Raw genomic sequence first — 24,077 nt, forward strand, 5'->3', positions numbered from 1 at the left:
GTCCGGCGTGAGTTTAAGCCACCGGGTCTGGGACTTGAACCGTAGTCGACCACATGGGAGTCCAGCGACATAGCCATTATGCTAATTGCCGGTCCCTCTGAACCCCCTTCTGATGTGTGTGTGTGAGTGTGTGTAATTTGTAAACTTCTTAACCATATGAGAATAAGTTGTAGCTACCATGTTCCTTTACCCCTTATTCATAGGTCTTTTTTCTTACTGTTTTTTTTTTAAATAATTTTTTGTAATAAAATTATCAAAATAAAAAAATTTAATTAAGTGGCCATATAGCACAGTGAGCGGTTAGGTCTTATACATAGGGAGCTGGAGCCTGCATGGCCAAATGCAATTTAAATCCTGGACCTTGTGACTGGAAAAACACACCAGGTATGTATGTGTGCATGCCCAAAATCTTGACAAATTATAGACATGGAAGAAAAAGGATTGGGGTGGGGGGCAAGTGGCTTTCTGAAACTCTTTCTTCTGGTTAACACACACATCCTCTGGTAATATAAAAAAAGAGAGAGAGAGAGAGAGAGAGAAAGAAAGAAAGAAATTTAATATTGTTACTAACCCATTGTCTAATCCATATTCAAGTATCATCAGTGTCTAATAATCTTTGTAATGTTTTTTTCTCCCTTCCACAGTCTAATTCAGTATCATACATTGTAGTTAGCCTTATTAACAATTGCTTTTTATTTTCCTGGAATAGTTCTACAACCTTTATTTGCATTTCTTGACCTTCACCTTTTTAAAGAGTATAGGTTAGTTACCTTGTAGAATATTCTTCAATTTGGTTTTGTCTGGTATGTCTTCATGATCAGATTTACCAGGAATTTCACATATGTGATGTTGTATCCTTTGTTTTATCTTATTAAAAGACATAGGATGTCAGTTTGTCCCGGTACTGGCGATATTAATATTAATCACTTTGATAAGAAGATATTTGCCACTTGTCTCCACTATGAAATTAACATATTTCACTTTATGATTTAATAGTAATTTGTGGAGAAGCACTTATACAACTATCATATTCCTCATCAAACACTTATCCACTAGTCTTAGCATCCAAGGATGATTTTCTAAAATGTTATGTTTTAACGAAGAATCAGCTTTTTCTTGATTTCAGATCCTTTTTTTAGTGACTTCACTAGCACAAGGCCTGGAAAAATGAGTTATGTCAAAGAAATACCTCTATTCCACTTATCTTTTCTAAATTTCCTCTACCATTGTCCAGCCCCAAGTTTTGGCTCCATGTATAACTGATGTCAGCCAGGTGGGAGTACAGTAGATAACGGTCTTCTCACAGGTTACAATAATGGCCTTGGTCATCACCCTGTTGTCAGACTCTTCTTGATCTCCTGGGAAGGTTCGTTATTCCGTATACATTAGGCTTCAAAATTACTTTGTGCACTACCAGCTATTTCAACATAGCACATTTTAATTTAGATCTTTATTATTATTGTTGTTGTTGTTGTTGTTGTTTTCTTCTTCACTTACCTACTAGCTTCTCAAGGGCAAGGATCATATTCCTTTTTATATATACGGTATTTAACAAAGAGGTTAGCTAGCATTAAGTAGTAGTACTCACTAAAAGTTCTCTAAATGAACAATTGGCAGAACAGTAATCATATATGTGGCAGAGGGTTCAGTGTTTTTTGTTTTGTTTTGTTTTTCTTTGGTAGAAGTTTTTGCCTTTAGGGTGTGTGTACTCACCAGGGGGAAAGAGAGAAAGAGAGAGAGACAGTAAGACAGTGAGGGAATGTAAGAAATCACCTCCCAGGGGGATGACCATACCACAATCCCTCTCCTCTGTTCTCCTGGGATCTTGAGCACACACAGACACACATACAGTGTGAGTTTCAAGCCACTGGGTCTGGAGCTTGAGCTGTACTCAGCCATGTGGGAGTCCAGTGATGTAAACACTATAGCATCTACTGGCCCCATAACTCGTTTTTTAAAAAATAATTATTTATTTAATTTTATTCATTATTATTATTAATATTTTTAAACTTGCTATAGGGCACGAGTACTCACCAGAGAGAGTGAGAAAGCAAGTTGCCACGTCTCAAACTTGAACCAAGGTCAGCCAGATGGGAGTACAGCATCTTTAACTACTGCGTCACCTGCTGGCCCCCTATAAAGTCATTTTTGTTTCATGACTCCAAAATGTTTCCTTTCTGGGATTCTGCCTAATCTTGTAGGTGAGCCTTTTTAGTGGTAAACACCTAGACTGTTGCTTAGATATTAATAGTTAGGTGGCTAAGCCTAGTGGATTAAGGCAATAATTGCCTAGATCACTTAATGAAAGATTGGACCACATGCTTCCATAGTTCCTGTGCTACCTTCCTAAATGGGTCTTTTTTCCCCTTGAGGATGGGCTAGACTTTTTTGGGTTTCTAGATCTAAATATAAAAGTATTGAAGGTTCCTTTCTTTACATTCTACCTTATTTCTTAAAGACTTTAAAGTGCATTAAATATTTAGTAAAATGGAAGAGAACAAGGAGATACAACCAAGGGTAGAGATTTAAAATGAAACAAAACAAGGCCAGTATATGGCGTAGCGGTTAAGGCACTGGACTCCCACATGGCTGACAGCAGTTCAAGTTCTGGACCTGGTGGCTCAAAAATCATGCCAGTATGTGTATGCATGCCCAGAATCTCGCCCCAGTCCCCCTGGAGTGATTTCTCATATTCTCTCTTGCTTTCTCTCTCTGGTAAGTACACACACCCTATGGCAAAACTTGAAAAATAAAATAAAAGGAGGCAAGGCATGAGGCAAACACGGAAATGCATTTGTAAAGACATTGCTTTGAGTAGGTCACAGCTTATTTTCTAATAGGATTTTTCTTGAAGCTTCATGATCTTAAAAGGTCAAGATGAGCATAGGGAAAAAGAAGTATATAAATAATAAATAAATAAATCCAGGTTAAGTAAAACAAACTCACTGCATTGCAGAACTTCTTAGAACCACTAATGTGTTTATAATTAGATATTGTGAAAGATGAAGAGTGGAATATATAATGTAAAATGTTTCTTAACTTTTATAGAACATCTTGAGGAACAAACATTCTCTGGAACATTTTGGGAAATGCTCTCTAGGCAATTAAATAGTATGCAGGTCTCGAGATTTATAACAGTGCTTCAGAGGAAAGGTACATGTTACATCATAGAATGGGGATAGACATCTTCAATTTAGTTTAGAAGAGATGGTTTGGGAAAGTAAGGCATCTGGGAATTACAGTGTATAAGGAATGGTTGGTGGAGACACAGTATTTATCCTGGAGAATAGAAGATGGGGTTGGGGTGGAGTGGGAAGGACAGGTATTGTGAAAACTATTATGTGGAAGAGGGAAGAGAACTGGGTCTTTGTGGATACATGGATGGACTTCAGAACCATTGGATAGAAGTCTAAGACAGGAAGAACTTTTTGTACTCAATATAAGAAAACTTCCTGATTGTTGTGGCTGTGCAAAAGATGGATGACACTGCCTAATAGTGAGTTGTCTGGTATAGAAAGTCCAAGACTTGCAGAGATATTGGGAGATTTTTCATATAGGATTGATAATAACATTAACTAAACTTTTAAGATCTCTTATCTCTTCTGAGAGATCTTAACATTCCGTGAAAGTGCATTGTAGACTTTTGTAGTAAAGACATAGTAGATGGTCTTCCATAGAGATGCCTGAGTCTGCCATTGGATATAATTCTGAAGTGTGTGCCTCTGATACCTAACATGTAGTAAGTGTCCAATAATTATTTGCTAAGTGACCCGTGGGAGAGACTTCTGAGGGACAGCAAGCCATGATCCTTCAGAGAGGAAAACAAGTCTCAGTGATGATGCTCATTTTATAAGCAGAATCTGGTACTGGTGAGATCAGGCCTCTGGTATCCTACTCCTTTATTCTTTGACTCAGCATCGGAATTGCTAGGCAGTTGGTTTATGTAGCATATGCAAAAATTCAGGCAGAGAATCATTCAAGGAATGATTTTCGCCTAGGTTCATACACTTAATTTAGTGTCACAGCTGCAAAAGTTGCTACACTGATACTTTATGATGGTCAACTGCCCTTTCTGTGTGCACAGTCTCTTAAGCAGTCTTTTACTTTCTATAGTTGAGAGTGCTTAAAAAAGTTTGTGGAAAATTGGAATGAAAATACAAATTCATTTGGTGCACAAATGTTTTAATATTCTTGCATGGTTTTTCTCATAATGTACATTTTCCACAAATTTTCTGAAGGACTGCCCCACGCTACCCCCATATTTGTCTTGCCCTACTTGTTTGATATTTATCCCAATGTACATGGCCATATGTCTTTATATTTCCCCTATCGCAATCCAAATTTGGGAGTAGGGATCATACCCTTATATCCTCCACAATTTCCTGTGTGGTGCCTTGGACAAAGGAGTTTAGAAAGTTAGTCACAATCTAGTCCAGTCTGGTTTATTTTATAGATGGAATTTTTTTTCTTTTTTGGGGGAGGTTTTCGCTATAGGGCACGTGTGCTCACCAGAAAGACAGAGACAGACAGACAGAAAGTGAGAAATCACCCCCAGGGGGAATGGCCACGCTGCAATCCCTTCTCCTCCATTTTCCTCTTGGGATCTTGAGCACACATACACATGCGCCTGGTGTGAGTTTAAGCCACTGGGTCCAGGACTCGAACCATGGTAGACTACATGGGAATCCAGCGACATAGCCATGACACCAACTGCTTGTCCCTATAGATGGAAATTTTAGTTAATTTTTTTTTTTTTTGCTTTATTTGATGCTCATTTAGTATTTACAAGTGTAGCTATATACTATTACTGTGATAAACCTTGAATTAGAGCTGTAATTTATTTTGAAACTAACAGAAAGTCTTACAATTGAGAACTTCTGGACCACAGTAACAACAATAATAGCATTTCTGTTGGCTTTCATAATTTACAAAGCTCATTTTCGTGTATCATTTTATGGTATTCCATTTTATGGTAATTTTATTGTTCCCATTTTGGAAATAGTAAACTAAGATCCAAAGAGTCAGCTTGCTAATAATTGGTAGAACTGGGACTGTAACCCAAGGCTTTGAACTTCAGAAGTTACACATCCTGTTATATTATGCTACTTCTAGATCATCTGTCTTTTATTGTCAGTGATCAGGATTTCCTTTAGTAATTGAACTATCCAGTAAATATTGACTGAATATCCAGTCTGTATACAGAACACATCTTCAGATGCATTGGGGAAAATAAGATTCCTATAGCACTTTGTTCTTACTGTACACAAACATGCACCCACCTACATAAATGCATACTTATTTATATAGTAGTTATCACATTGAATTGTAATTTGTCTTTTTACCTGTCTGTCTCCCCAACTAGACTGTGTGCTTCTTGAGCGTACTCTGATTAGCCTGTGAGCATCTTCATATCCTCAATTCCAAATACAGATTTTGACACATTGGTGTCCAGTTTATGGAATAAATGAATGAATGAACAAGTAAATTCAGAGTGATAGACATTATGCCCTCTGGAGGCTCACAGTCTTCTTGGGGAGATAAAGCATGAAGTTTACAGTAAATACAAAGATAAAACAAAAAAGCAAATTGTTTTTTTTTTTTAAAGAGAAACTTTTGTTTATAGGGTTTGTTTTTTTTTAACTAATATAAAACAGATTCCCAGCCTGTAGTTCATGTAATTGCTTCCCGGCGTCAGGATTGGTCAGAACATGAGATTGCAATGGAGACTAGCCCCACCATAATTTATCAGGATGTATCCAGTGAATCACAATCAGCTACTTCAACAATCAAAGCTCTGTTAGAACTCCAACAGACAACAGGTATGAATTCACATGCTCAACTGAATGAAGCATGTTTTCTCTAGAGACGGGTTGTGCTAAAATACTACCACTGTTATATTTTTTGCTATTATTTGAGCACACTTCCCCCCTCTGGACTTGTCTATAATCATTGGTATAGTCTGTTTACTTGTTAGTTCATTAAGATGTACACAGGAATACTAAAGCACAGATGGAATACCATCAGTAGATAGGAGAAAAACATGGCAGAATTCTGTCCTGTCTATATTCTACTTAAAACAGACAGTTCTGTTGACTCTTGCCATTAGAATGGAGTAGGTCTGTCATTTCTAAGCATAAGGATAGATGCAGTATAGTTGCTGGTTTTATTCAAGAATAGCAAGAGTCAGATTGACGGGCCTTTGCCATCTTCCCTGGTATTGGTAGAGCAGTATTGTAGTCATAACACACCATTAATGGCCCTTGCTAACATTTTAATTTATTTCAATTTTATTTTCAGATTTATTTCTTTGTATAGGTTAGCCACATGAGCATCTATGGGAAGCCATGCTCGTATAACAAGTTCCTTTCACTATATTTGTAGTTACTAAATATCTTTTATAAACTGTAGGACACACCTGAATAATACTGACTTTTCTATTGAAATAAGTCAAAGACTGTCAGTACTTAAGGGACCTTAGTAGTGATCTTATCAAATACCTTCACTCATGGATAAGTAAATAACAGACCTAGAGAGATTTACTCAATTGATCAGTGGCAGAGTAAGACTCCTCATCTTTTCCTAGTTCAGTGTCTTCTCTACTTGTGGGATGACTTTTGTATTCATTTTGTTTTGTTTTGCTTTCTTTGTCTAAATGATTGTTTTGATTTTGTCATATTATGTGTACTTGATGAGAACGATTGTTCAGTGGACTTAGTTACTGCCTACTGTTTATTAAAATTTACACTGTAAACTACCCAAAGAATACTAGCATTTATTGTAAGTCTTTGGTTAATACTTCTGTTGATGTTATTTTTGGCCTCAGGCGTTTATCAGTTTCTCGTTTTTTGATATACTTTGCCATTTCCATTAATGTCTCAGAAAGGGAGAAAAGGGAGAAAAGTTGAATGAATAGATTTTCTAGAAAAAGTGATAAGAGAATAGTGAGTCTGTTCACAAAAACCATTATTGATTCCAGACTTTTTCTATTAGACATTTTTTACAGAAACAGAGGCCATTTTTTTTCTAACAATGAAATTTTTTTCTTTGAAGACATTGTAACATTTCTTTGGAGATACTCTTGAATTTTTATTAGATCAAATTAAACTGGTCATTCTGTGCTATTCTGGGCAGATGCACCCTAGAGCAAATCATGCTGTGTACTGCTTATTTATGCTTTGTTTTTAGGCTGGTAAACTCAAGGGATTACCTTGAAGAGGAAAGGAAGTAGTACCCTGTGGGGAGTATACATAAAGGAAACATGGCCTGGAGATGATAGGGGGAATTGTAGTATGGGTGCATGAGTTCTTGGAGGCTGCTGAGTATGGTTATGCAAATTATGCACTACCCAGCCATACGAAGCAGTCTGGTTTTTTTTCTTTTCAACTTACTGTCTCCTCAGTCACTGCCAGTGTGGCACCCTGGAGGTTTGGTTCATTATTTCCGTGGACAACTCTGGTTTTAGTACTCATTTATAATAAAAATTAACTTTTTCCCTGACTTTTTTATGCAGTAAAGGAAAAATTGGAATCTAAACCAAGACAACCCACTATTGACTTGAGTCAAATGGCAGTGCCTATTCAGATGACCCAGGAAAAGAGACATTCTCCTGAGAGTCCTTCAATTGCTGTGGTAGAGTCAGAACTAGTTGCTGAATACATCACTACTGGTAGGTGTTCTATTGAAACATAGTATTAAGGTAGGAGAGTTGCCTTTCTGGATTTCATGGGATGGTCATTGGGGAGAATATATTCTTTCTATTTCTAGCTCTTTTCCTGTTTTTATTGCAAACCCACATTATTCTTGGGATTTACTCTGTCTTCCGTGACTAGGAAAAAAAATCAATAGGATGCTACAGAGTTCGCAAGTAATGTAAGATGGCATCATCCATAAATAATGTCTGTGAATACAGGGAAACTATTATAGGGAAGGACAAATAGTTTCAATCTAAAAACAAGTGTTCTTGTGCATTTGGATATTTTAACGTAGGGGGAGATGAGTCCAGAAAGAGGGTATAAAATTCTTTTCTCTTTGTTACTATAAAGAAAAAAATGTGGAACTTCTTACATCTCTGTAAATACTTGAGAGTTCTTATAGAAAGCAGATTAGGTATTTGTTTAAATTTGGTCTATAAGCTAAACACTACTAAGATTTTTGGATGGCATATAAAAGAAGAAAAGCAGGAAGGATAATAGATTCTTGTATCTCATATTCTGGTGAGAACACACGTGAAATAACTGCTTTCTGTTTTGGACACTTCATTACCTCAAGATTTAAAATAGTTTAGAGAGTAATAATGTGAATAATTAAGGGTTTAGGAGAGATGATTTATGAGGCAGTATATAGATTACTCCTATCTTAAGTTTCCTTAAGCAGTGATTAAAGGAGAATATAAAGTTACAAATATTAGAAGGATATAAATACCATAGAGGAAAAAAATTCTTTGGCATAATTTTAGGAGATGTTATTAAGACTAATGGATTAAATTTACCAAAAGAGAAATATCTGGTTAAGATTACTGAAAGCCATCTAGAATTTATTTTTAGAGATATTTAGTAGAAAGCTAATTAAAGCAGAGGAGGCCAGTAGGTTGGGGAACTTCGTATTAACCTCTGGGGGTAGACTCAGTTATCAAATGGTAAATAGATGAAAAGACCTATGATTTCTTCCCTTACTTATCCTTTTCAGAACGCACTGATGAGGGGACAGAGGTTGCTTTTCCCCTTCTAGGTAAGTGGTGTGCATCCATTTGTAGTATCGCTGAAGGTAAAATATGATTATTTGGGGGGAACCACTTAAATGGATGCGCTCTACTCTGATCTGGCAGAGGAAAGGTAAGCTCTACTTAGTGAAAGGGAGAAAGATTTTCCTTTTGCAAAACAGTGAAATTATTTTTCAGAAACAAACAATTTAATTGGAAAAAAAATGGAAGTTAAAGAAATACATGACTCATAGTATTTCCATGGCCCAGTTAAGGTAACTTCAGCAATTTTCCAAACATTCACACTGATCTGCTTCCACAGTCTCCACCTCTCATATCTACAGCCATACTGAGCATTTTCTTTGACTTAAAGCCAGCTGCCTGGCCCTGGTCCATTGTATCATTCTGTAGTATTTGTTTTCTTTAACTTTCCTGAACTCTGGAGACTTGACTGTAAAGACATTGATAGTATACCAAAGGAGGATTATTTTTATGTAGTTTTAGCTAATCTTCTTAAATCCATTTTTTTAAAAAGAATTATTTTATTTAATGTTATTTATTTATTTATTTATTTATTTATTTATAAATTGATCAGAGAGGACAGAGCAAGCAAGCGAAAGAGAGAAAGTGAGACAGCAAGACTCCAGGTCTGGGACTCGAACTGCAGTCGGCCATGTGGGAGTCCAGCATCCTTAACAGCCACCACGCTACCTGCTGGCCCCAATCCATTTTGTTTCTTAACAACAAAAAAAAACTTAGTGTAATAATTAGGAAGATTAATATGTTCCATATCATTTGCTGATATCATCAGAAATTTATTATTTAATTCTCAAAAGTCGTTCGTTGCTGATGATGCGTCCATTAAAAAGAAACTTGCTGATTTGTTTGCTTAATTTTAGTATTACTATCATTTTTCTTCTTATTTTATAAATATTTTCAATACTTGACTTAATGTAAACTGACTGCCTTTTTTTAGTTCCACTGAGCACATATTGAAGATTTTATTATTTCATATAAGATATACATATAAAGTGTACTGTGAAATACAGTAAAATACTACTAGTACTTTTAAGAATTAGTGTTTTTAAAAGAAGTATTTATTTAATTTTATTTATTTATTATTCTTTAATTTGGCCAGAGAAAGACAGAGAAAGAGAAAGAACGTGAGAATGGTTGATTGCAAATCTTGGTAGAGTCAGAACTAGTTGCTGAATACATCACTACTGGTAGGTGTTCTATTGAAACATAGTATTAAGGTAGGAGAGTTGCCTTTCTGGATTTCATGGGATGGTCATTGGGGAGAATATATTCTTTCTATTTCTAGCTCTTTTCCTGTTTTTATTGCAAACCCACATTATTCTTGGGATTTACTCTGTCTTCCGTGACTAGGAAAAAAAATCAATAGGATGCTACAGAGTTCGCAAGTAATGTAAGATGGCATCATCCATAAATAATGTCTGTGAATACAGGGAAACTATTATAGGGAAGGACAAATAGTTTCAATCTAAAAACAAGTGTTCTTGTGCATTTGGATATTTTAACGTAGGGGGAGATGAGTCCAGAAAGAGGGTATAAAATTCTTTTCTCTTTGTTACTATAAAGAAAAAAATGTGGAACTTCTTACATCTCTGTAAATACTTGAGAGTTCTTATAGAAAGCAGATTAGGTATTTGTTTAAATTTGGTCTATAAGCTAAACACTACTAAGATTTTTGGATGGCATATAAAAGAAGAAAAGCAGGAAGGATAATAGATTCTTGTATCTCATATTCTGGTGAGAACACACGTGAAATAACTGCTTTCTGTTTTGGACACTTCATTACCTCAAGATTTAAAATAGTTTAGAGAGTAATAATGTGAATAATTAAGGGTTTAGGAGAGATGATTTATGAGGCAGTATATAGATTACTCCTATCTTAAGTTTCCTTAAGCAGTGATTAAAGGAGAATATAAAGTTACAAATATTAGAAGGATATAAATACCATAGAGGAAAAAAATTCTTTGGCATAATTTTAGGAGATGTTATTAAGACTAATGGATTAAATTTACCAAAAGAGAAATATCTGGTTAAGATTACTGAAAGCCATCTAGAATTTATTTTTAGAGATATTTAGTAGAAAGCTAATTAAAGCAGAGGAGGCCAGTAGGTTGGGGAACTTCGTATTAACCTCTGGGGGTAGACTCAGTTATCAAATGGTAAATAGATGAAAAGACCTATGATTTCTTCCCTTACTTATCCTTTTCAGAACGCACTGATGAGGGGACAGAGGTTGCTTTTCCCCTTCTAGGTAAGTGGTGTGCATCCATTTGTAGTATCGCTGAAGGTAAAATATGATTATTTGGGGGGAACCACTTAAGTGGATGCGCTCTACTCTGATCTGGCAGAGGAAAGGTAAGCTCTACTTAGTGAAAGGGAGAAAGATTTTCCTTTTGCAAAACAGTGAAATTATTTTTCAGAAACAAACAATTTAATTGGAAAAAAAATGGAAGTTAAAGAAATACATGACTCATAGTATTTCCATGGCCCAGTTAAGGTAACTTCAGCAATTTTCCAAACATTCACACTGATCTGCTTCCACAGTCTCCACCTCTCATATCTACAGCCATACTGAGCATTTTCTTTGACTTAAAGCCAGCTGCCTGGCCCTGGTCCATTGTATCATTCTGTAGTATTTGTTTTCTTTAACTTTCCTGAACTCTGGAGACTTGACTGTAAAGACATTGATAGTATACCAAAGGAGGATTATTTTTATGTAGTTTTAGCTAATCTTCTTAAATCCATTTTTTTAAAAAGAATTATTTTATTTAATGTTATTTATTTATTTATTTATTTATTTATTTATAAATTGATCAGAGAGGACAGAGCAAGCAAGCGAAAGAGAGAAAGTGAGACAGCAAGACTCCAGGTCTGGGACTCGAACTGCAGTCGGCCATGTGGGAGTCCAGCATCCTTAACAGCCACCACGCTACCTGCTGGCCCCAATCCATTTTGTTTCTTAACAACAAAAAAGAGCTTAGTGTAATAATTAGGAAGATTAATATGTTCCATATCATTTGCTGATATCATCATCAATTTATTATTTAATTCTCAAAAGTCGTTCGTTGCTGATGATGCGTCCATTAAAAAGAAACTTGCTGATTTGTTTGCTTAATTTTAGTATTACTATCATTTTTCTTCTTATTTTATAAATATTTTCAATACTTGACTTAATGTAAACTGACTGCCTTTTTTTAGTTCCACTGAGCACATATTGAAGATTTTATTATTTCATATAAGATATACATATAAAGTGTACTGTGAAATACAGTAAAATACTACTAGTACTTTTAAGAATTAGTGTTTTTAAAAGAAGTATTTATTTAATTTTATTTATTTATTATTCTTTAATTTGGCCAGAGAAAGACAGAGAAAGAGGAAGAGTGTGAGAAATTGAGCCTCCAAATCTGGGACTTGAACTGTGGTCAGCCATGTGGGAGTCTAGCACCTCAACCACTATGCCACCTGCCGGTCATACATAGTACATTTATAAGAGAATACTGGTAATGCTGCCTATAATTGTATATCATGTGTAGACATACATACAGCATTAGTAGAAATTGCATTTATGAATATGGATAGAATGTGTCATGAAAAATGAAAGTCTAGCTGCAAAATGGAGTCAAGAAAGAAAGAAGTTATAGAATTTAGACTTTTATTTTTAACTATAAAGAGAAAAATGTAGAAATCCTTAATTCTCAGGATGCTGCTACTTGGTGAGGCCACTGGAGAGGCCTAAGTTTGATTCCCAGCCCACTCTGAGATGCCAGGTGTGGTATACATACTTATGGTTCCAAGTACCTGGGAGCTGAGGAAGAAGGATCATGGCAAAGTAAAACACTATCTTAACTCACTCCCTCTCTCTTTCTCTCTCTCTCTCTCACACACACAGACACACATACACCCACACACACAAATAGGTAAAGTTTATTTATATTTTGTGGGGTAGTTTTAAAGTTTTGTCCTTACTATACATAAATGGCATTTTTACATTGATTTCTGTAGTGATCATCTAACTCTTGGACACCCCATGATGACTTTTCTAAGCATGGAACCAGTGCTACTTGAAATTGTAGATCAAGGTATATAAACATTAGAATCATCGATTATTGAGAGATTTTTGATAATCTCAAAATTCTTAGCTAATTTACAGATTTATTTTACTCTACCTATTCCTGATCCAAAAAGGGTTGGTTTCCCAGTAACCATAAGCATTTTTAAAACTCTATAGATTTGGAAGTGGCGAATGTTTATGCTGTTTAAAAAGTTGAAGTGAGGCTTGTCAAGTTGATAGGTTGGTACTTATGTAGAGGAATAATTGCAGTTAGTCCATGGGACCTTTGCGTCAAGAGAATAGAAGGATGGTTGCACTTTTACTCATTTGTGTCAGATGAGCAGAATTTGAAATGACAAAACCAATTTTTATATTCTTTTGTTAGTCTCAATACCGTTTAGTGCTTTACAATTTAAGGACATTTTTTCAGTGTATTACTTCATTTGGTTCTGTTCTAAGTAGAAACAGCAAGTTTTTAATTATCCCATTTCAAAAATCAGAAGAAATACCTCCATGTTTTAGATGTTAACAGATGGCAAGTAACCTCTTTAAATGTTCATGGCTACTTGGCAGCAGAGCAGGATAGAATCCAAGTATAACTCTTGGTCTGCAGGGTCATCCTGACCTCTTTGGTTTTAGGAACTGAGGGTATGAGATAATTTCACTACATATAAGGGAGTAAATGCTTGCAATGTTTGTATTGCATTTGGAACTTGGAACAAGAGACTAAAGAATTTGTATTGCCTTTCTCTGCTTGAATATTTTAGTCTGAGATTACAGAAACTGGTTATTGCTTTGTTGTCTTAATGAGTTAGAAGTCATTGGAGAAAGTACAACTCACAGGAGGATGTAACTTAAAGAGGTTTGTTCCTCCTTTATGATAATAATTTTCACTGTGCTTTTACACAGTTGTACAAAATTATACATTTCTCATCTCATCCTTATAATAGCTCTGTTATTCCCATTTTACAGATGAGGAAACAGAATCTCAGAGAAGACTAGAGACTTTCTTAGAGTCACACAGCTCATAGATGGGTAGACTCTGGTCTTCTGCCTCTTAGTTCACAGTACCACATTTTCTCTCTGTGATGCAAGCTCACAGACATTTGTTTAAAATCACTGCTGGTTACAGATGCTGTTGGAATTTCTGGAGAAATATCATCACCTCCTCTATTTTCAGTCAGCCATCGCTCCCAGCCCCAACAGCCCTCCCAGCCCCAGCGGACCCTACTTCAGCATGTGGCTCAGTCGCAGACCGCAACACAGACTTCAGTGGTCGTGAAGTCCATCCCTGCGTCTTCCCCTGGAGCAATCACCCACATTATGCAGCAGGTTGTATCTTTTCTTTTTCCTTCTCATGTTCTGTAACCACCTTTTTCATGCAACAAGGTTCAGTTTCATCTTTTAAAGGGAGAAATTACTGAATTGTAGAGTGTTTGATTCTTTTATCTGGGAGGTATGAGTAGAGGAACTGAATTGAGGGTCTTAATACCAGAAAATAATAAGAAAACGTATTCTTGAATCTTCTATACATTTCTCTTAGCTGAATCAAAAGGTTGTGGCTGTCTAAATGGATCTTATGACATCAGATTGGCACTGATTCTATGTATTTTAATACTGCTGTGGAAGAATTTATCATTGATAATAAGATTTTTAAATGAAAATGGGATTTGGCTTATTTAGCTGTTTGGTGCTGAGTTTGTTTTGTTTGGTTTCGTCTTTTATAATTAATCCTCGTGGGAACATTATGAATAAGTAGGAAAATAATATTTGACTTCTTTAACCATATATGACCAATTAAAGAGGAAGAAGAGACTCATCAGTAAGTAGTGTGAAATAGAAACCCTTAAAATCTGATATTAAGGGCTGTGGGGAAAAGAAAACTGTCTTGATAAGTTGATTCTTTGTTAGTTACAGTGCTTCGAGCTTTAAGTGCCTTAACTTGCTTCACTTACTGTGATCCTACAAGGTGGGTGTATAATACCCCTCTTTTATAAGTGAGGGAACTCATGCTCAAAGAAATTAAGTGACTTGCCGCAGGTGCCAGAGATGAGATTTAAACCCAAAGTGAACTGCCTCTGTTGAACAGATATATCAAGGATATCAGATTTATGCATGGCTTAGTGGTAGTAGTCACATAAATCACCATTACTTATTGACTAGATGGTAGCAGTTGAACCTAATTGTAGGCAAACTACATGAAAGGCAACGAAGAATTTGTTGAACTGAAAACCTGTATGCAGAAAGTCATTGTGATATAGGGGAGGGTTCCAGGTCAGTCTCATAGTTTTCAAGTTTAGAGTGGATCTTGTTTTGTCACTGAGGGAATCCAGCTGCCCCAACGTTTTCCTGGGCAGCAGATCTGGAGTCTGGCCCTCCTGGCAGGTCCTGACACTGACCTTTCTCAAGACACCTAGAGAAGTCAGACAGGCTGCCACTTAAGAAGACACCTCCTTCCAATTCTGTTTTGATTGACCCAGATGGTCTCAGCTGACAAGAAGGTTCTTGTCCCCTACCCACTACCCTTCCTTCAGGAGCCAGGCCTCTAGGAGCTGTTGCCTGTGGGACTGGCCTTTGAGCAGAGGGACAAGAAGGGCTAGTCAAGAGATGGTTCACACAGCCCTCAGTGAAGCCTGATACAAGGAGGCCCTCCATAGGGCCCAGAACAGCATCCCTGGCCTCTGGACAGCACTAGACATGCTCACAGCCACAGTGGACTTCTGGGAGCCATGGCTGTTCTCTGGATGCCTCACTTCTTGGTTACAACTTGTCCTTGCTTTAGACAGGTTGATGCCTCTAGTGATAGGTAGAGAGCTATTTCTGGAGCCAGGGAGCCTTTCTCTTTTTTGTGTTGGGCTGTGCTTGTAGGGTCACTTTACTTCTCCAATCTGTAAGTCCTGGGCCTTCTGGGACTTTTCTTATAATAGTGAGTACTTTAACATCCAAGAATTGAAATTACAAGAATTTCATTCAAAAGATCCCTTGAGGTTCTTGGTCTTTTTAGGCTCTTGTGAAAATTTTTGAATGAATCTCATAACCAAGTCTTTTCTCGTTTGAGGAAAATATAACAATATAGGTATTTTTCTTATTTCATACTTACTTTGTACCTTTTTTACTTAGGCATTAAGCAGTCACACTGCTTTCACCAAACACAGCGAGGAACTTGGAACTGAGGAGGGCGAGGTTGAAGAGATGGACACTTTAGACCCTCAGACAGGTCTGTTTTACCGATCTGCTCTGACTCAGGCACAGTCAGCTAAACAGCAGAAACTTAGCCAACCCCAGCTGGAACAGACTCAGCTGCAAGTGAAAACTCTGCAGTGCTTCCAAACTAAACAGAAGCAGACCATCCACCTGCAGGCAGACCAGCTGCAGCACAAACTCCCGCAGATGCCCCAGCTTTCCATCAGGCATCAGAAACTCACCCCTCTCCAGCAAGAACAAGCACAGCCCAAGCCAGATGTGCAGCACACACAGCATCCCATGGTGGCCAAAGACAGGCAGCTTCCTACCTTAATGGCACAGCCCCCGCAGACTGTAGTACAGGTGCTTGCGGTGAAAACCACGCAGCAGCTCCCCAAACTGCAGCAGGCTCCAAACCAACCAAAAATCTACGTGCAACCCCAAACCCCCCAGAGCCAAATGTCGCTCCCAGCCTCATCTGAGAAACAGCCGGCAAGCCAGGTAACGGAATATTGATAGCATGCACAGTTAAACTTCTCTGTTTACGGAAAAAATGAGAACATCACAACCCTGTCAGGATAGCAGTGCTTTCTCCTGGCAAGAGGAAACTCAAAAGCCTCATTACACTGGTATTACTTTGTCCCATCAGAAGGTTGACCTTAGGGAAGAAGTGCACGCATTAATATGGGAAGAAAAAAAAGCATAGCACCCAGAACTTGATTTTCCAGGCAGTTTTTAATGAAATCACTTCAGCATTGACCAACAGTGCATAGAAACAATATCCCTAAATTATTTTTTTAGGTATAAAATATTTCTATGCCTGTAAACTTTAATTACTGTGGCAACAATGCTAAGTAAACTGCTGTCTTTTAAAGAACTTCACTGAATAGCTTCCTTCGTAGTTTATTTATATCATCACCATCTAGTTAATAAATTTTTTTTTCTAGATTCATCTTCTAGATTGCAGAGGCATTACCTTAACTGGGTAATTAAAAAAAAATTATATTAGGAAAAATAAGTGGCTCTGGAGTGATACATATGTGTGTGTGTGTGTATATTACAAATACATACTTACAGAATATGTTTGTATAAATGTATTTTGAAGCAAAAGATTAAAAAGTAAAAAACCCTACTCCTTTTTATTTTATAAAGCTGAAGATTATGTGAAATAATTTGAGCCAGGTTGAAGATGTACTTTTAAGAGATGTAAATCCCAAAGGAAAACTAGGCTGCTGTGACATTTTTTTTTCCTTTATTGCTATAAACCTTGGCTCACTGAACATATGTTCTTTCAACCCCTCCTTTTTCCCTAGGTTCCTTAAAAGTAACCAGAACCTTCCCATCCAGCCCTCTTATTAAAACACCAAGCTTCAGAATGTCTTCCTAGTATACCGCACAAATGTTTCTTTTGCCATATTGTCTAGGGTGTTTGATTAGGTTTTCTCAAAGAGATGTAGCTGTAACACACACAACCCCAATTTATTTTCAGGTGGAGCAGCCAATTATAACCCAAGGATCCTCTGTTACAAAGATAACTTTTGAGGGGCGCCAGCCTCCCACAGTTACAAAGATAACTGGTGGCAGTTCTGTGCCTAAGCTGACATCACCAGTTACAAGCATATCTCCCATTCAGGCCTCTGAGAAGACAGCAGTGTCAGACATTTTGAAAATGTCTTTGATGGAAGCTCAGATTGATACAAATGTAGAGCATATGGTAGTGGATCCCCCAAAGAAGGCTCTTGCCACTAGTATGCTCACTGGTGAAACAGGATCGTTACCCTCCACCCACATGGTGATGGCAGGGATGGCGAATTCCACTCCCCAGCAACAGAAATGTAGAGAGTCCTGTTCAAGTCCATCCACTATTGGCCCTCCCCTAACGACAAGAAAAATTGATGGACCGGGAGTACCTACGTCAGGCCAGTTCATGCGTATTCAGAATGTAGGCCAAAAGAAGGCTGAGGAGAGCCCAGCAGAAATAATCATCCAGGTAAGAATTGGAAGGAAAAATGAGAAGTCTTGGGATTTGTGGGCTTGGTGTGTTTGGGGTGTCACATGAGATTTTTAAGGCAAGATGACAAGAAGGTATGAAGATTATCTTTAGGGTGGTGTTTGATAAATCTGGTTTAATGCCTTTTACAAATACAAAATTTGTATTTATTTTTTTCTGGAAGAGACTCATTGAACATTGATTAATATTGTCACACAGCACACTGTAGAGGGAATATATGTGCCAGCTCAATATTCTGACATGAAAGCTGTGTTTAACAGTGTGTTAACTCAGCAAGTCATCCCAGAAGATCAGTAGCTTCTTGGGTTCATATCAACTGGTTGTACTTCAGTGACTGTCTCCTTAGAAAAGCAGTTCTTGTTCTTGATCCAGATTTATGATTCTTTAGACATTCTAGTTGGAGTGTCGAAAAAAACCTGTTCTACGGGAATTTGTAAACCATTGTAATTTGGGAACAACAAAAAATTTGGCTTTTTTATTTCAGTCTTCATTATTTAAAAAATCCTGTTATGGTTACTGACTTTTACTAGGTACAGGCTAGTTAACGTAATGGAATTATTTACTGATAGTAGTAGGTATTCCTTCATTCTAGAAGTTCCTTCATTCTAAAAGTCATCTGTTATCATACATAGTATATCAAGACTGAAGAATGACTGAGTCCATACTACCCTAGAAGTGGTATTTTATTTCCCTCTCTCCTTGTAAGGTATCAGGTTATTTTCTTGACATTTGTAATTTTTTGCTCAACTGATAAATGCAGTCTTTAAAAAAAGTTCATGGAAAGTGTGTATTATGAAAAAATGATGTGCCAGTTTCAAAATTTTGTTTCAAAATGAACTTTTACTTTCATTTGATTTTTCATAAACTTTTTGAAGAATCCTTTCTATAAGATTGAAAGTCTCAGAGCAGGACATTTTAGTTAAGTAAGAATTTTGGTTTATTGAAATGTGGATAGTCTAGGATTTACCATAGATTCAATGTTGTGAGAGTTAGAAGTTCTTGTAATAAACTTTCCCTTTGTCATGACACCAGGCTATGAGAGAATGTAAATTGACTAATGTTAAGCCAATGAAATATAATTGAGTATGGGGAAATGCTTAAGTGCAAGTAGACTGGTCATTGAATTTTTCAAATTACTTGTTTCCTTCTGTGAAAACAAATGTATCCTTGACAGAAAGATTTGTTGTGATTTTTAAAAATTTCTCCTGAAAAGGTAGGGTGTTGTACAAAAGAAATATTTTCCTAGCTTTGTTATTTACTGTGTGACTTTGGGCAAGATTTACTTAACCTCACTCTGCTTTAGTTTTTCACCAGTAAAATGGGAAGAATAAATAATGGCTACTGTGTAGGATTGTTGTGAGAATTATACAGATTACGCACCTAACACAATACCCACCTCATAATGGATTATCTTAACAAACTGTTAGATGACTAAAAACTGTTTTTATTGTAGCTACTAAGGATTTAGATGAATGTGTTCACTAATTTGAGTATCATGTTGGATAGCTATTTTTTTTTTGTGCTTTATGAGCAGAGATGAAAATGTAATTTGCATCATGTGTCAAGGATGATAGCTGATAAGCAGGTCTCTACAGAACTGTGCTAGGTGTGTTTTGTCAAAGGGGAGGGCAGCTAGTCAGAGATTCCCCAGGTTTGATTTCCACCACACTCATTTCACAACAGCACTGTGAAATGGAAACAGTAACACTTTAACTCACAAAGTTGTTTTAAGGCTTCAGTGAGAAATGTATATGAAGTACCTGATCAAATGTCTGATAGAGAACAGTATTCAGTAAAGATAGCCTCTGTTATAATACTCATCATTGAGGCATTGTTAGAATGTTTTTAAACTTGATTAGTTATGCCAAGTATTGGCCCTGAAGTACCAATTTTTCTGATTTCATAAAATAATTATGGGGGTAAGTGAAGGAAGTTTGTGAAATGCTTTGATTTTTTTAAAGAATGCTTTATAAAAATTCAGCATGGGGCCATAAAATTAAGGTGGCTAGATCCCACATGGCAGACTACATTGTTTAAGTCCCAGACCCAACTACTTAGCAAGTATGCTGGGCTCATCTGCATGTGTGCCCAGAATCCCAAAAAGAGGAGAAATAGAGAAGAGATAGAGGTGTGACCATTCTTCATGGGGGGTGGGGGGGTGTGCTGCTTTCCTCACTTCCTTCTCCCTCTTTCTTCGTTGCTCTCCAGTGAGTATATGTGCCCTCTGACCACAAAAACAAAACAAAACAAAACAAAACAAAACAAAAAAACCCAACATGTTTAATATTAAATGTTTTGAATGAAAAGCATTGTTGTATACAGATAATCATTCATTCATTGGTTCATTTATTCCACCTGTTTTATTTAACCACTGTTTCAGGCACCGTGTTTGTTAGGTGGCTGAGATAGGGAAGTAAACTTAGATGGCTATATTTTCTATCTTGAAGGAGTATATGTATGTGGAATTTATAGGCTTTAAGAACCACAAGAATCTGTCTTCTCTCAGTATCTCATTTTGCACAGTAAGTGGAGTGACTTACTTAGTGACCCATTGCAAGTCAGCTCCAGAGCTATACTAAAATCCAGATTTCCTGACCCATATTATTCTTTCCCAAATTGATTAGTTCTATGGAAGAAGAGAGGAGAAACAAACACATAAAACTTCACCACCCCAGATTCAATATGTAGGCATCTTGCATTTTCTTTGTAGTATTAAAATTAAATTTATAATTTCTCCCAGTAAAAGGTTATATTGGTTAGGTATATTTGCAAAGTGCAGATACTCAACTTTGCTCTGGCATTTTTAATGTTGAAAATGTATCATTCATCAAATGATTATTGAGTATCTAGTAACATTTGAACAGGTCCTGTTCAAGCTTTTGATGTCTAGCAATGAATAAGATAGTTCAGGTCTGTGCTCTGTCTATGCTGTCATGTAGCTTGTGTTCTAAGGGTGAGAAGCAATTTAACAGATGTGATAAATACAGTGAAGACAATGGAACAGGATTTTAATAGAGGTGGGGTTTGTTGGTCATGGAACAAACAACTTGGGGTTTGTTGGTCATGGAAACAATGGTTTTCTAAACAGTTGTCTCTAAGCATTTGAGCTGTTGGGTTGTCGGGAAAGTCATGACTTATTTTTGCATAGAAAAACGTAGAAAAATACATCATGACTTTCCTGAGGACTTAATACATTGTAGAGGATAGAGGCAGCCATGCAGAAATGGGGGGAGAGGAGGAGAACAGTGTGCTCTGTCTATGCTGTCATGTAGCTTGTGTTCTAAGGGTGAGAAGCAATTTAACAGATGTGATAAATACAGTGAAGACAATGGAACAGGATTTTAATAGAGGTGGGGTTTGTTGGTCATGGAACAAACAACTTGGGGTTTGTTGGTCATGGAAACAATGGTTTTCTAAACAGTTGTCTCTAAGCATTTGAGCTGTTGGGTTGTCGGGAAAGTCATGACTTATTTTTGCATAGAAAAATGTAGAAAAATACATCATGACTTTCCTGAGGACTTAATACATTGTAGAGGATAGAGGCAGCCATGCAGAAATGGGGGGAGAGGAGGAGAACAGAATCAGGAAGAGAAGAACTAGTGCAAAAGTCCCGAGGTACAAGTGAGTTTGTCATGAGGCTGGAGCCATGGTAAGGAGTTTGGTTGTAGAGCAAGTATGATAGGAACCAGCTGTAGAGCTTTAACAGGGCTATGACATGAAATGATATAGACCTGTTCTAAAGATGTCTATTAAAGATGAGGAAAAAGAATGTAACAAGGCAATGTGCCTATAACATTTACCTGCTTAGAGATCTGCAGCAAGTGTTCATCTCCTGGCATTTTATTGTTTAAAAGGCAAATTTTGGCCTCTCTCATACTTGAATAATTTTATTATTCTCATTTTCAATAAATATTGCTATTTTGTGACTCAAATAATTTCCTCTTTGAATCACCAGACGCTTAAATCAGCAAATTAATCATTTTGAATATAATAGAGAACAAATTTTGGCTACATTTACATCTAAATTTGCCTAAAAATAAATGCACATATTCTTCAAAGTCTGTATCTTGAATTAAGCAACAAATTCCAGCCTTTTGTTAGAAGAGATGCCATAAAGGAATGGAAAAGATCTCTTGGAGTTGTACAGGACTTGGATTGAATCCTAACATTAGTCTTGACAAACTGCGTGGCTTTGTTTAAATCATTTACCCTCTCAGTTTTCTTATTTGTGAAATGGGAGTAATAATTTCCCTGTAACGTTATAGCAGGAGTTTGATAAAATATAATATGTGAAAGTACCTAGCACAGTGCCTGGTGTGTAGCAGCTGTCCAGAAAATACCAATTTTATGTTTTTCCTTTCTTAGTTTTGGGGAAATCCTTCTGTTACCTTTTCTTACCAAAAAGATTTCTCTCCTATGTATTCTCTTGCAGGCCATTCCCCAGTATGCTATTCCTTGTCACTCCAGCTCCAATGTGGTAGTGGAGCCCAGTGGCCTTCTTGAGCTGAACAACTTTACCAGTCAGCAGCTGGATGATGATGATACAGCAATGGAGCAGGACATAGACAGTAGCACAGAGGACGGAACTGAGCCCAGCCCCTCTCAGAGCGCTGCCGAACGGTCCTAGCATCTTGAACACAGGAGTGCACTTTAAAGCCTGCTTGGTTACCAAGTGTCCAGGGAAACCCTTGTATTTTGATGTCTAAAAAGAGCACTTTGCCCATACTTAGGCTGTGGACCCTAAAACAGCAGTTTCAACAAGATATTGCTGCAGGAGCAGCATTTTAAAACAAGATAAAACTCCAAGGGGAATGTACTTTTTTTTTTATAAAAAAAAAATAAGAAAAAAAAGATGCACATCCACAGTGACTACAGTGACTGAAGACTTGCTGTTCTTTCTCGGTTGAACCATGGCCGATAGAAAAGTTCAGTCTTAAAGTGGAAGGAGACTTTCCCTGTGAATGTTCCTCAACTGGATTCTGCTGAGCAAAATGCCATCGAAAAAAGGAGAATATGAATAGTTTGTATTTCAAAATGATGTGGCAGGAACGGTTTTTAAAAAATCTTATATGTTTTTGCAAATTCCCGGAAGTACTGAATTAACATTTTACTTTTGCTCAGTTCGTTATTAGTTTATCCATATATAGAAAAGAGCTGGCATTAAAGAATCCCTGTTGGATGGCGGAAATCAGATTCCTAACCAGAGGAAGTGCTTTTGGGGTGGCTTGTACATTCTCATCGTTGGATGCTAATTTATTGTGGTGGTGTTCCTTTGTGCTCCATGTAGCACTCTTGCCTTCTATTTATTTAAGTGTAAACATTTCAAAGCAGGCCATAATCCTTTTGACAAATATCTTGTAAACCAGGATTGCCTACCTTTTCCACTTCCCATCTTCTTACCCCCACACTCCTTTTAAGTAAACTTACTAGAAAATGTTTCATTGTGAAGCAGAGGAAAAGAAACATTTTCTGGTCCAAAGGAAATGTTCAGTTTTGTTAGGAAAACAAATTATTAAATCATACAATGCTTTCTTAACAATGAAATTGCACATTCATGTTGAACTGAGACTTTGAAAATAATTTTCACGTACTTTGTTTAAGCTCCTTTGAAATGTATAAAAGGTTCATTTACAGTTCTAAATGTAATGTTTTTACACATCCTACATTTCTTAGGATGCAGATTGTCCAAGCAATATGTTCTGGTCTTGTGGTTGCTGTCTGACACCGGTAGAGCGAGGGATGAGGGATGGGAAATTGAGTTAGTTTTGACGTGTTGTGGCAAAGGAAACTGTACTTTTCATTTTTAAAAAATGTAAATAGAAAAGTTTTTAATGGTTTTATATAGATTTCACTATAAATAAGCATTTTAAGACTGACAGATGTTGAACTGTATATACATTTATCAGCATAACTGCCCAATTTTTTGGTGCTGAAGTACTGTAAGTAGAATTCATCAACAGTTTCCTAACTTGCATCTACATCTGAGAAAAAAAGCTGTGATAACTGTAGTTAATAAATTCCCACTAGAGTGACACTGAAAACTTAAACATAGGCATTCCTAAGATGCACTGATCTCTGGTGGTTGTCGATATTTC

General features: G+C 36.8%; 1 protein-coding gene across 13 annotated transcripts in view; it reads left to right on the forward strand.

The window, feature by feature from the left end:
• EMSY (EMSY transcriptional repressor, BRCA2 interacting) overlaps positions 1 to 23,860 on the forward strand; it is a 119,247-nt gene extending 95,387 nt beyond the window's left edge. For 4 of the 13 annotated variants that reach the window (XM_006141015.3, XM_027774243.1, XM_027774261.1 and 1 more), the window contains 6 exons: positions 5,655 to 5,819; positions 7,511 to 7,666; positions 13,921 to 14,120; positions 15,909 to 16,472; positions 17,461 to 17,961; positions 22,415 to 23,860. In XM_006141015.3, the coding sequence (XP_006141077.1) occupies positions 5,655 to 5,819; positions 7,511 to 7,666; positions 13,921 to 14,120; positions 15,909 to 16,472; positions 17,461 to 17,961; positions 22,415 to 22,609 (1,781 nt within the window). In that variant the 3' untranslated portion in view covers positions 22,610 to 23,860. Of the gene's footprint in view, positions 1 to 5,654; positions 5,820 to 7,510; positions 7,667 to 8,685; positions 8,728 to 10,943; positions 10,986 to 13,920; positions 14,121 to 15,908; positions 16,473 to 17,284; positions 17,962 to 22,414 lie in introns of those variants that run through there. The other 9 variants (XM_027774247.1, XM_027774254.1, XM_027774257.1 and 6 more) reach the window with 6 other exon arrangements.
• Positions 23,861 to 24,077: the final 217 nt, after the last annotated feature.

The sequence above is a fragment of the Tupaia chinensis genome, unplaced genomic scaffold (assembly GCF_000334495.1).
Source record: "Tupaia chinensis unplaced genomic scaffold, TupChi_1.0 Scaffold000047_1, whole genome shotgun sequence".
Taxonomy (NCBI): domain Eukaryota; kingdom Metazoa; phylum Chordata; class Mammalia; order Scandentia; family Tupaiidae; genus Tupaia; species Tupaia belangeri.